Source organism: Oxyura jamaicensis, chromosome Z (assembly GCF_011077185.1).
Source record: "Oxyura jamaicensis isolate SHBP4307 breed ruddy duck chromosome Z, BPBGC_Ojam_1.0, whole genome shotgun sequence".
NCBI lineage: Eukaryota > Metazoa > Chordata > Aves > Anseriformes > Anatidae > Oxyura > Oxyura jamaicensis.
The window spans coordinates 11,686,912-11,700,520 of NC_048926.1; the positions used below are offsets into that span (position 1 = coordinate 11,686,912).

At 38.2% G+C, this 13,609-nt stretch overlaps 1 protein-coding gene and 1 long non-coding RNA gene across 4 annotated transcripts in view; both read right to left on the reverse strand.

The window, feature by feature from the left end:
- LOC118156567 overlaps positions 1-13,609 on the reverse strand; it is a 754,908-nt gene that overhangs the window by 222,190 nt on the left and 519,109 nt on the right. The window lies entirely within an intron of this gene.
- Positions 1-13,609, reverse strand: part of ADAMTS12 (ADAM metallopeptidase with thrombospondin type 1 motif 12) — a 171,560-nt gene that overhangs the window by 37,947 nt on the left and 120,004 nt on the right. For all 3 annotated transcript variants that reach the window (XM_035310696.1, XM_035310698.1, XM_035310697.1), the window contains 2 exons: positions 13,367-13,500; positions 4,915-5,035 (listed from right to left, as the gene is read on the reverse strand). In XM_035310696.1, coding sequence (XP_035166587.1) covers positions 4,915-5,035; positions 13,367-13,500 — 255 coding nt within the window. The remainder of the gene's footprint in view (positions 1-4,914; positions 5,036-13,366; positions 13,501-13,609) is intronic.

Sequence of the window (13,609 nt, forward strand, 5' to 3'; positions counted from 1 at the left end):
TAAGGCTGAGAATCACATCCCCTTCTCCCTTCTTGTGAAATAAGCACATCATCTTTTATTACACTAACATAAAACATATTGGCCATACTTAGTGGTCTTCTTTATCAATGCTATTCATGTACCTGAAGTACTTATGTGCCCTATGCTGTAAAACAACTTACTGCAGTAAGTGCCCCAAAGTTTTTAACATCAGAATTTTCCTTCCAGCTCTTTTGTAAGATGATAAGTATTAGTCCTACTGTCATATTTTGGCAACGGCACAATGAAAAAAAAAATAAGATTTTTTTAAAAAAGATCAGTCTGGATCTGTCTACTTCAGGCTCTTCCTAATTAAATTCAATAATTTTTTGCTGTGAATAACATTAAACAGATAGAGTTTTGCTGGTTGCCGTCTTTTGCAACTTTTCTAGACTGACCATGAGAATATAAACGTTTCAGTCTTTCACAGGTGAACGAAATAACAAAATCCTTAGGATTACTGAATAACTTCTATTATAGGAAAAAAAGAGGTCTAGGTCTATTACAAGCAACCAAGGTCTAATGATTCTCCCAAATGTTCTATTCATTCAGTGCAGTGGAGACGTATTATAAGCACAGTGTGTGATTGTGTGAGTAAAGACTTGATTAGATGGCATACTCACAAGTGTGCCAAATTAAGACAGCATGCAAAATCTTAATTGTATCATGTCCCAAGAGCTTGGCCTTGCGATCTTGGTGTCCTATTTCCAGCAGATTTTTTTTTTCCAGATGTAATTGGAATAACATTTGCTCAAAACAGAAAATATAAAAACAATCAATTTTTATTCTAACATAAAAGTTTGTATCCTCTCAAGTTGTTGCGTAACTATTTCTGTCTGAATCACCCGCTGTTGATCATAAACCTGATTTTAAATATATTGTAGTAGTATGGTGATAGATGTTACATTTGGTCACCCTCCTTTCCCCTAGCCCTTCCTTTTTGGACTAGCTAAATTATCTCTTGATTTCCTAGAACCTCACCCTATTTTTCCATGAATGTTATCTGCTTCTGAAAGCAAAGCTAATCAGGAGCAAGCTTTTGACTTTATCATTCAACATAATAATTTTTTTTGTTGTTTAAAAATGAGGTGGATGGTGTTTATATAATTGCTCCTGGTTATATGGTTCCATCTGATAACGATCTAGTAATCTGAGATTCAATAACAGTTAAAATGTCAGCTGTCTAACCTACATGCTGTATTCATTAAATCCTGGAGCATTCAAGCTCTAGGTGCTATCATAACACCTGTGAAATGGCAACTTTCAGATGCTATTAATCTTTCCCTTTTTAATAAAAAAGCTCCTAATCACAGATGAGAGCACAGTATGAATAAATTCATGCAAACCTTGTAGGCACAGCTCTACTAGGACCGAAGAGCTTGTTTTTCTTTTCCCATTGCTGTGAGACAGAAGTAATTTCACCGAGGTGGTTAGCAATCTATTGTAGATCAGATTACAATCTAGCTATTTCTCCTTATCACACCAGCTCTCACCCTGCTCTCCAGTTTGTCATATCTGTGACTTTCTCACTTAAAAATGTGAGTTCCTGATGCATGATTTTCCTCTGAGACAGTTTCTAGGCAATATCACGAGCATATTACATGGAAAACAGCACAGACTCCCCATGGGTTATCAGGTTTGTACAGTTACATACAGCCTTCTCATGGAACAGAGGGAGCAGTGCAGTGTATGATGGCCATGGGAAAAAAAATGTAGTTCTGAAACATTTCCCTAAGTGAGGATCCAGAAGACCTTCCAATCTCTTGGATCCATATTTGCATGGCTATGTCCAGACTCCATCTCAGGAACACAAGACCTCCATCTGCACTTGGATAGCAAGGGACCATGGTAAGTGTTGATTCAGTTCCAATCAGATTGGTCACAAGGTGACAGGCCCAGGATAAACTTTCAGGTTAAGGCAAATACAGCCACAGTTCATGTTTGCGCAGCACTTTCTTAAAATTCAGCCCTTCACAGGAGTGACTTGCACCTAATTTTGCCTTCTGACTGGCAGAATAAGACCTCTCAACCTCTACTGTATGATTCCACATTTCTGGATTTTCAGAAATTTAAATGTATTGTCCCTTTCCTATTGAAAAAAAAATAAATAAATAATAATTTTCCCCTAGACACAAGAAGAGTATGGGTAATTCCCTGTCCTTTGCCTCACCCTCAAAATCTCCCACCTTTTTGTTACCCATTTACTCCACACTGCACTTGCCACAGTCCTAAACCTATACCCCTAGCACCTCAGTCTTTCTTTTACCCCAGTGCTTTTCCTCATTCAGGACTGCCATTTATTCACCTTCCAAGGAGTTTGTGTGCATTGTCAGTAGTCTGCTGTATGTAATAATAGCCCTCTGTAGCCACCACAACAATGTGAGAAACAGGGACATCTCTCCTCTTCCTCCCCCGCCAATACTCTACCATAAAAAAACAGACTTCTACATTAATCACAGGATAACTTGTAACTTCCTTGCCTAATCCTAGGTCCTGCTTACGGTGCAATCTTTGGCCCAATTAGTTCAGCTGAAGCGACATAAATGGTTTGAGATGGAATTTGGTGAAAACCTAGTGTGAACTTCATACTGGCTAGCATTAGTGCCAACAGCTAAGACCATTTGTGCAAATCAGACCTCTGATTTGTTTTCCATCACAAAACTCTACTGGAACACTGACAAACTGATTACACTGATAAAACTGTCACTCCTACAGCTGTGTCAGGAATTCCTGGACAACTTTCCATATTTTGCATCCAAAGAAAAGGCTTTTGAAAGAAACTCCGAATAAAAACACAGGTTTTAAAACTTTTTTTTTCCCTGAACATGAGCAGGTAAGACTTCAGGTAAAACCTACACTGAAGTGAAAGGCTGAAGTATTTAAAGCTCTTTCCTAATGTATCATTAGTCTGATCTGGCAACCTAGCTGACTTGCTGAGACATTATACTCTGCTACAGCACCAGAACCAAGAAAGACCCTGCTGGGCCTAAGTTCTGAAAAAAGCTTTAGATCGGAATATATTTGCTTTGCTTTTGTAATTCTCATTAAGCATTCAAAAAACTCATTTTCCTTCCCAGCTGATGGCACCAAGTATCCTGCGCTCTGGGCCAGTTTCATTAGGTATACTGAATTTATGACCCTGAAGTCTTTATGTTTACATAAACCGTTTAGTAGCCACTGTGTCATAAATCTGTGCTGTATGACAGAACATCACAGTACTTGCAAGTCAGAAACAAAAAGAAGCCAGATGTTGTGAACAAAATGCATTTTCCTTTTCTCAGTTTCATGCTTGTTAACATCAGTAAGACAGTAAGATTCATACATTGCCTTAAAAGCTAAAGACCCCATCAACCTTTTCCTTTCCCGATATTTTTCCTTATTTTTTCTGCTATGAGTTGACTTCTCTAGAAGGGAAAAGAATCTACAGAAGCTATCCCTTTAAAAAGAAATCTGCAGAAAGTGACTAAATAATTTTACTTAACATTCAATATTCCTCAGTGGTATCTGTTAGTGAGGTTTATTGAATCTTGAGGCAAAGAAAAACTAAACGAAGATACGAAACAAGATGAATTTGAATAAAATTAGAGGTGGCTATCTTCCCATGCATAGCAGTATCAGACCATTTCAGAAAAACTGTTTTTTGAAAGCAAACTTCTGATCATCTGCAGCCTTGCAAAACCTGCACACAGACAAAGGCAGAGTGAATTATAGAGTAGCAGTAGGAAAAGATCAGAGGCTGGAGGATTACTGCAGTATCAGAAGAAAAGGAGCTCTAGATTTTTGTTTGTAAGCCTCACATACGTATGCCACCTGTGTGGTTGTAGGCATCATCACAGTTCATCTGTGGGATACAGAGCGTGAGTGGTGGGAGCAGAGGAACATATCCAACATATCCACAGTTAAGAAAAGAAATATTAGAAGGGTTTTTCCCACAAACTTTGGAAAGCCTTAGCAAACCATTGCTAAATTATTAACTCAGATTTTATTTGCGCAAGTCAGATTTTAAAAAAAAAAAAAAAAAAAAAAAAAGCCAGCCAAAGAGACACCTCACTGCAGTTTCTCTCTCCCCACCAGCATGGTACCAGTCATTGCTCTTGAGACTTTTAATCTTGGCAGCAAGATCTTTCCTCAGCCACAGACCCCTTGCCGTAAACATGCTCTCTAGCACCCTCTCACCTCTCCTGTACTGTTTTCCCATTCAAAGCTGTTCATCCCAGCTGTCTCTTCCATGCCCAACTCACCATCACACTTCTCTCTCAGTTTTAGTTCCCTCTCTCTCTTCTAGACTTTTTGGCTCCAATTCATCCCACACAAGGCAACTAAAAACCTGAATGTCTCACTGGCATCGGTGAAGAAGGGCTTGGTCCATCAAATGCTGATTCAGATCTCCATAACCCTGCAGGGAGTCTTGCTCCCCTTCCAGCACAGAGGCATCCCACAGGAGCTTTTATATAAACCAGATGCAAAGTTCTGCATGGGGAAGAGGTTGTACATGGCCACGAGAGCCAATGCTATCACATTTAAGATACTTAGAAATGAACTCTCAAAGCACTCAGTGCAGCATTTTCTTGGTGCTTTACTCTGTCTACAGATTCACTCCAGATTTTCCAAGGGCGTTAATTACATTCAGTTTGTAAATGCACTTACTATTTGGGGTTTTATCGGTGTACCTTGAACAGGACCTGTTGGTCTCTGACATAATTTTTATTAGATGAGGTGAACTTAAAAAGTACAAGCATGATTCACTGTGAAATATCCATTTGCTATTTCCTATGCAGATTGATCACTCAGTTTACAATGGAAAGCATTTCTTCTTTTTTTTTTTTTTTTTTTTTTCTTTGTAATGTAGAAAACAACTTCATCAATGGAAGAGTTTAAGAAAAGAAACCATTTTACCAAATCCTTCGCTTTGATTAAATGTCATCTTCACTGTATGACAAGCAGAGCCGTCTCCCAGGCAAACTCCACACTGGTCTTCAGTTGCATTGGAATTTATCTCATAATCACAACCAACAGCCTAGAAGAAAAACCTGTATCAGAATAAATACAGTCTCCACAATGAAGCTTAAGCATACTCTGTCCTGTTATAAGTCAAGGGGAGAATCAATTTTGTTGCAGAGTATATATTCTACATAAAGAAACTAATAGTAGAGATCATTGCATCTAAGTAAAACTCCCATGTATTAATATGATGCTAAAAAACAAACAAAAAAACCCACCACCACATCATGAAACATACAGTAGTTACTAGACACATACGTGAAATGGAAATGTGCCACCCAAATGCCTTCAGCAACCAGGATTGCCCCAAACATCTAGGATTTGTGACTGCTTTCCTATACTGTAGACACAACCATGACTTTCTGATTGCTGTGCCAGCTTTTTGTGGCAGTCCCAGTGCAGAACAATTACTGCAGACAACCCCCTGGCAAAGTGAAACTCTTCATCAGGCATGAAGTTTTATACCTGTGACACTTGCTTCTTCAGTTTGCCCACACAGGGCAATGTGTCAGAGAGAAAGTTCTGGTAAAGACCAATTTTTCAGTTCATGCTTGGTATGGGGGCAAACGAAGAGAGAAAGATTATTCATTCTGAGTCAGGACAAATCTTTCTTTCCAATGCCAAAAACTTGGTGCACTAATTCCTCTAAACTTGAATAAAATCTTCCCTTAGTTTTGGGGTGGCTTTTTTGCTTCTCTTTAAGAACTAGTAAGGTTTTTGAAGTTAAAGATTAAACTGTTTTAATATTTAAAGTGGGGTATGAAAATGATTTTATGTTTCTGGAATTTTATATCCATTTACTTGAGTAGAAGCACCACATGCCCCCACCAGAGAAGTGAAAGTGTAATGTGTCTGGGTTAGGCACAGCTGAAGAGTTTGCTCCTTGCTCATATAAGTCAAAAAACCTTTCATCATCTGAATCAGCTTGGAGGTAAGGCAATGCAAGGGTTCGGATTTCCCTGAAACTTCTCTCTCCTGACATGAACAGAGCTCAGCTGCAGGAAGAAAATCATCCCCCAAATTCTGAAAGGCTTCATGCTAGGATAAAGCTATAAAAATACACCAGGGAAAGGATCCTAAAATTTATTTAAGAAGGCTTTAAACAGCCAGCTTCAGAAACTTTGCAAAAGTTATACTATAACACAAAAGCTAGATTGTAATGTATTGTTAAAATCTGCAGATTTATAATTTTATAGTACTGCTTTTCAGACAAAGGGTGTACCGCATAATAGCACACTTGAGCTCCTAAAGCTCTTTAAATGGTATCTGCTTTTCAACTACATTTGTCACAAGTCCATACTAATGAATTTTAAAAAACATAAACTGTGCTTTGTATCAGAGACTCTCATCATTACTGAGGAGCAGGCTGTGGCTCTGCAACTAAAAGAATCTCCATGTATTGTTCCATGTTTCCTATGTGTGTCCCTACTTCATAGCTTCCTCTGTAGCACACCCTCATGCAGATAATGTGCATCAGGCAGTGAACAATCTTCAATCATGCATAATAAATAGGACTTACTGATTTTTTTTTTGCTTAATTTGAAGCATATTTCAACAAATTATTTTGTCTGCTTCTCTCCTCCTTGAATGTTTCATTTGGGGAATCATTTGACCTTTTAAAAAACTTTCTCTAAAAAAAAATCAGAGTAAATTTCTGGGGGATGTGTCAAAAGCTTTGTTTTCAAAACCACACAATAGAACGTGTCGACTTTTCTGTCACATTCTCTGCTCCCTCCTTTCCATCTTGTAGTTTCAGACTGAAATCACTTTTAAATTTTGACATGAATTAGTTCATAGTTTCAATCCCATAGATGTTACATTTCTTGATTTGTTGATAATTATTAAATAAATAAAATTATATCTAACTAGAGAGAACAGAGTTAATTCTTGGCAAATTGTTGTGCCGACCCAATGCCTGGAGGACAAGAGACCTGGCTGGTGCCCTGGGAGATGAAGACAGGGCCATTTGCTTCACAGCTTATCCCTTCCTAAACTCTCTGGCTGGTGTATGGATAATGCTTGCACGGGAGCTTGAGGCACTCCTTTTCTCTGGTCTGTTGCAATCCCAGGCTCAGTCCCAGTATGCTATCCATACCTCACATATCCTAAATTAATTATTTGCAAGGGTTGTTTTTTTTTGTTTTGTTTTGTTTGATTGTTGTTTTTACCAGTGAAGTTCCATGATTCTGTGCCATCATCACAGCAAGCTGAACTTGCAGAATGCAGTCTGGTGTCCAATACTTCATGGTTGTTTACAGCATCTAAGACATCTGGAGGCCTTCAACGGAAGACTGCCTCTGATTTAGATTAATAACCATCAGGCTGGTGGTAGTTAAAGTTTTACTTTGCTGATTTTTCTTAAAAAAAGCTTTCAGGTATGGTACCTGACAACTTCTCTGAGCCTCTTGGTGTATGAAAATCCAGGCATTCCCTCTTTTGATTCTGATCCTATTTCAGGTTCAGTACCTATTGTAATCTTCAGTAAGCTCTTGAAAGGAAAGCTCATCTATTAGATTAATCTAAGTATAAAGGCTTCTTCATATTCTACTATCTTTCTGTCATTTTAAGAGAAAGAAACACCTGAGCTTTTCCTCTGTGCATGAGTGATTTAATGAACAGCTAGAGAAGCTGCAAAGATAAAAGCATGAAAAGGCCCCAAGTTAACAAAGGTGTTAAACCATGTCACTTACATTTTTACAGAGGTTTCAAGAAACACTCATCTGTCACTTAATGACAGGACTTATCCAACACCTTTGAAACCTTCTATGAAAAACTATGGCTGTGCCAATAGGATCTGCAGCAGGCACTTCACTTTTATTTCACAGAGAAGTTTTTACAAAGGGGAAACCTTTTTCTCACTGTTATTGTAATGTCTTTCGCAGACATATCTCAGAACCATGTTTACAAGCAGTACAGAATGTTACAGTGATAAGCACATGCTAAGAAGGTTCATGACCACAGTTTTGCCTCCAAGCATGCAGCTATTCATCCAAGGATGGATTTAATGAAGTATTCAAAGTACTCAGACACCACTGTGATAAGTGTAAGATGATTCTTCCTCTTGCCAAGAGCTGACAAGCTAAGTATTCACAACAGTTCATATTTAGCACTTCCTAAGAATGTAAAGAGGTAGATATGTAGCTGTTTTCTTAAAAAGATGCATTTTCTGGTGTATCTACTATAATATCAGTACATTTGTTAATAGTCTACAAGCAGTTACCAAAGTCAGCATTATCAGGTTTACCATTAGATAGATCAGAGCAGTGACCAGCCTCCATGAGGAGACCAGCAAGTTGACGTTTATTTTCTGTTCTATGCTCACATTCACTATTATACAGAATGTTGGGGATAAAGTGTTTTAGGCTGACAGAAATTTATCATTGCAAGTTTGATTTTTTTAATACACTTTATTTTTTTTTATTTTTTATTTTTTTTTTAATAGGCAAATAAAAAATCTAGTATTGGAACTCTAACACTTCATGCTTTGCTACTAGACAATATTAATGAGTGGTTTTGAGCTTCTCTTTTGAACCTGAAAAAAAGACGTCTTCAAGTTTTATCATTTTTGTCAAATAAGCATTTTCTACCATGTTGTTAAGAGGCTTCTGTTCAGCTTTATTTACTGTTCATTCTTGTTTGAGTGGTTACACCCAGATATAATTTATCTAATGTGAGCTGTCAATCAGACATTCTGAAATGAACATCATTGAGCATATTTTCTCTGTGAGCACCACATAGTATGAAAATCCCCAAGCACTGAACAATTTAGTCCTGAACTGCTATGCTGTCACTGGTGAAAGAGTCAAGCACCACAGTTTGATTGCTTTCCTGCCTTGGGGTGCCAATTAGTGTCTCTGTATGGGCTGTATGTACTCTGTATCAGCTCAGATCATTCACACATTGCCATACTTTTCCCTTTTTAACACATCCATGGCATCAAAACATGACATCCTTGTGACACAAAGGGAATGAATCCCTTTGTCCCTTCCAAATATAACCATAGAGGCTTCTATTTCGGTTTTCCTCTGACATTTGAAACAGCTTGTACCTGACCAGACATCACCAGACCTATCTATAGGCACAGCAGGCTGTGGTGCAGGGGTCCCAGAAATGAGGCATCTGGATAGCTGTGTCACAGTAAATAAGGCCTCCATTTTACTCCCTAGCTACAGGGGGGCTGCTGGTGGTGCAATGACCTTTATATCTAGCAGCAGGTCATCATCTTACAAGGCCATTAATGACCATCACAAAATGTACATTTTCATGTGTAAACAGCTCTAGCAGTCATAAATTACAAATACATTTAATTGAACTGTAATTTTCTGGCCAGGTTTCACCTTCTTGCTCCAGTGAATTGTACATTATTTTTGTTATTTGCTAGATATATTTCTAGATGCTTCCTCATCCCTTTTATTTCTTTTCCTCAATCTTCTATCTAGATATGCAAGAGACATAATTTCTAAAGCCACCTTAAACAGCATGCCTCAAATTTCTGCAAAATTGCCCATTAAAGAGGATCTGGAGACTAAACACAGGTTATTAAAACAAGAAAAAGCAGCAATAATTAGGCTCTGATTCTATTACACATATGCTCTTGTGCACCCTCTGCCTGTGAAACACGCTGTGCTAACAAGAAACCCTTCTGTGCCACAGCATATGCACTGCAAATCTGCATCACTCCCTGCAGCCCTTTGTCATTGCCCCATTCACCAAGAGCCTTTTTGACACACCTGAGACCAGCTTTATTACTGGTCCCACCACACAGTATGGAGGCAGAAATAATGACTTGAATTGCCTGGCTATGTTACAGGTAGGAGAAACAATTTAGTTCCTGCTGCTTGGTGACTAAAAGGAAAGTAAACAGAGATATTACCCTTTTGCCACTTCCAGAGGGAGAGACTTCTGTGCCAGACTGGCTGTGGGGAGCAGATACAAAAAGTCCTTGCTCTCGCTAAAGGGTATGTCCTGGATGTGCTGCCTGAATATCAAAGTTACATGAATGCTATGTTATGCTTCTAAGCTCTTCCTTCCATCAGTCTCCCCCACTGATCTACAAATAAAGAAATCATGATCTTGTCATGTTGGCCACAAGATTGCCTTGAACTGGGAAAGATGTGCCCTGATGTGCCTATTTCTCTTATAATTTGTCTAGATGTTTCTGAATCAATTTCCTGTTGGGCTAGCAGTGGGAAGAGGAGATTGAACCATAGTGAATGGTAGTAAAAGTACTAAGAAAGGTTGAGATATATAATCTGCTTTTTAGCAAGAGAAAAAAAAAAATAATAATAATAAAACACTTTCTTCCATAGTACTATACAGTTGTGTAATTCAATACTATGTTAATCTCTGACTATAACAACCACACATTACCACAGAGAACATCTCACAGATTTGCATGACTGAAGGTCATTTAAACCTATTAAAAATCTGTGCAGGAGATGAATGCTTGTTACAAACAGCAGAGATGCCAGGTCCTCTGCTGTCAAGGTCTGCACACTCTCAGTGCGTTCACCAAGATTTTACTTTTAGGCAATTTCATGGCATGTGTAACCAAACTCCTCAGTCTGGAAAACTCATGTATGTATCACTGCTCAAACATATTACAGTGGCAGTATCTTTGCTTATTGGCTCTGTGGGAGCAACCAAGTGCTCTACTAAGAATTAGAGTCTGCTTGTGATGTATAATTTAAAACAGATGAAGATAGGCTATGTTCTTTAACAATCTTCCAAATAAAGGGGAAGAGGCACCTAAAAGATGAGTGCAGAGAGATATGGTTAAATAGAAAACAAGTCATGATATATCTTGACAATTTTAAGTAACATTACTAACAGGTCTTGTTGACTCCTTCCATTTCTAAGTTGGGCATCATTACAGGATTGGGTCCACGAAGAAAGGCCAAGCTAAGTGAGAAAATAAAAGGGTTAAGGGGACTGCATACCTCTACCCATTATTAGCACCACTTGGAAAGAAAACATGGTGGCAACCACAGGCATGTAGCTTTGAGATTCCCCTTTGCAGTCACCGTTTCCATTGCAGAGTGATTTATCACCATTACATGTTCAGAGAACTCCTCTTGCATGTAGATGACAGAGCAAAGGCCCCAACTATCTTATTTGCCAGGTTCTCAAGTAAGTTAACTGTTCTGGTTGGTTTCTGAATCAAGAAGGCAAGTTCTAAAGGAATACCATACCAACATCTGACGGGAAAACTTCCTTGTGCAGTGAGACAGAGGCAGTACTTCTGAAAAATTAGGCCCCACATATTGGGCAAATCACAAAGGCCAAGAGCGTCAGCACTGGTGTCTATACTTAATTCCCATGGGTTTACCAGGATAGCTAGGAGACCATTCAGTATACCTCAGGTAACTAAAATGAAGCACCTCAATCCATGTTTAGCAATCTAAGTAAGAACAAATTCTGTCTGTTCTGAGCAAAACCATGGCTATCTGAAAAATCAGGTTAAAATCAGCTGGCTTTAGGAGATTAGTCTTGACTGAATCTGAGTATACCTATCTTCCCCCCACATCCCATCCCCCACCCCAGCAACTATGAAACTCTGAGATTCGTTGTCAAACAGGAACTACTCTACAAACCAAATGCGAGCAATATGGACAGACAGATCTAATGCACAACATCTCACCATTTTCATTTTTTTACTAAATTTCAGATTGAAGTGTTAGTTTAGGACTTAAAACAGATATGAAGTGCTTTTGTGAGATAAAGTAATGAAAACCAGAATATGACATTATTAGACACTGCTGTTTGTGAACTCTTTTTCCACGTTACTAGCAACATGTTGCTATTGGAGTACAAGAATTATGTACCAGACTAATTATATTCAATGTATTTCTAGATTTACTCACCATGATCTGCAGTGTATTTATTGTGTTTAACTAGCTGGACTAAAATATTAGTGAATTATGTTGAGAGGTACTTGAAAAAGCTTCTCCTCAAGCGTTATAGTGGGCACTTTTTTATATATAAAGACACACTGTCTTTCAGAGATATGAGGTATTTGGGTTTACCTATTTACCTATTCATCTCTTGCTCTCATCTGTGGCAGCTGCTTGATTATATTGTTCACTCCATGATTCTGATTCCAATTAGACCTGTTTGTCAGAAGATCTGAAGTGGTAGTCAACATATCAAAGGCTGACAAAACCGTATTTACAATAGTGTCAGTACTATGGAAGAAATTTTTTAGTTCTTGGGACTCAAAGCCTTTCTATTTATGTTGAAGTACATCTGGTATCTAGAAACTGCAATTAAAATTTTCCTTTCAACTCCAATCTGTCAATCATTCTACTGTTTCCAAAATAGGTATAAATTTGAATGGTCACAAGCAAAGTTCAATACAGAAAGCATATGGAAGCTAAAATTAGCCACAGTGATCCCCCTCCATTTGGCCTGGAAATCAGAACATAAAAGCATAACATCACAAAGAGATCCTTCTGGGCTTAGCTTCTTTGGCCTCTTGTTAGTAAAGTGCTGATACAGTTTGCAACATTTACTACACTCTTCAATACAGTAGGGTTTGTTTCCAGCTGGCCTGAGCTGTTCATGAGCAGGTCAGTTCTTTCACCATCACAGTTAAAAGGCCCATCCTGGCTCTTAGTAAAGCCAAGTGGAATCTCTTCACTGTGAATTGGAGCAGGATCTCAATAACTCCCTTTCACAAATGCACATTCTGCAAGGAAAACTTAGAACAAATCTTTTACTGCTGCTTTCTGAGGGACTGATGTTATGAGGCATATTAACTACCAACATACAGAATATGCAGAGAACTTTTTATTTATTCTTTAATAAACAGAACATTATTGAGCCACATAACACGTGTTTGCCAGTTACCTCATTGTACAACATTATTCAATTTACTGTTGTAAAGGGAAATAATTTTGTCTTTAAGAACAAGTGTCTGATCCTACTACAAGTCAGTTCAGAACTGCTACATAGTGTGCAATACTAAACAGCATTTTCAAAATAAAACCACAGAGCAGTGACACCAATTACAACCCTAAAGCTACCATTCATGAAAATGTATCACCAGAAACAAACAGGCTATCTTTAACTGTTGTTTTAAAGCAACAGAAGAAGAAAAGAAGAGTTCGAAGGTACCAAAAATAATTAGCCCTCAGGCTAATGGATTCATTAAAACTAATGGAAATAACTCTCACATCTACTGAGAGAAGTTGTTTTTATGAACTTATTTCCATGATCATTAAAAATGCAATAAAATGAAATGCCTGCCATGGTTCTTCACAAAAAACCACAACCCACAAAAACATTAAGTATTCTCCCATAACTACATAAAATTGTAGAGAAAGAAACATGCAAACATACCCAATACCTTACACATTCCATTAATACAGATATCTCTGCTGTGCCTTCCCTCAAAGCAAGGAGTACCATCAGTGACTGCATCCAACATCTTCTCTGAAAAATGGCCATCTATTGGACGACAGTGGAGCTCACAGGGGTTTGCTGAAATGAAAAAAAAAAAAAGATACTTTCTCAGAAAATGTTCCAGCAGGACACTTACGTGTAATGCACTGAGAATGACAGTATATCTTCACTGCACCATCCACTAGCT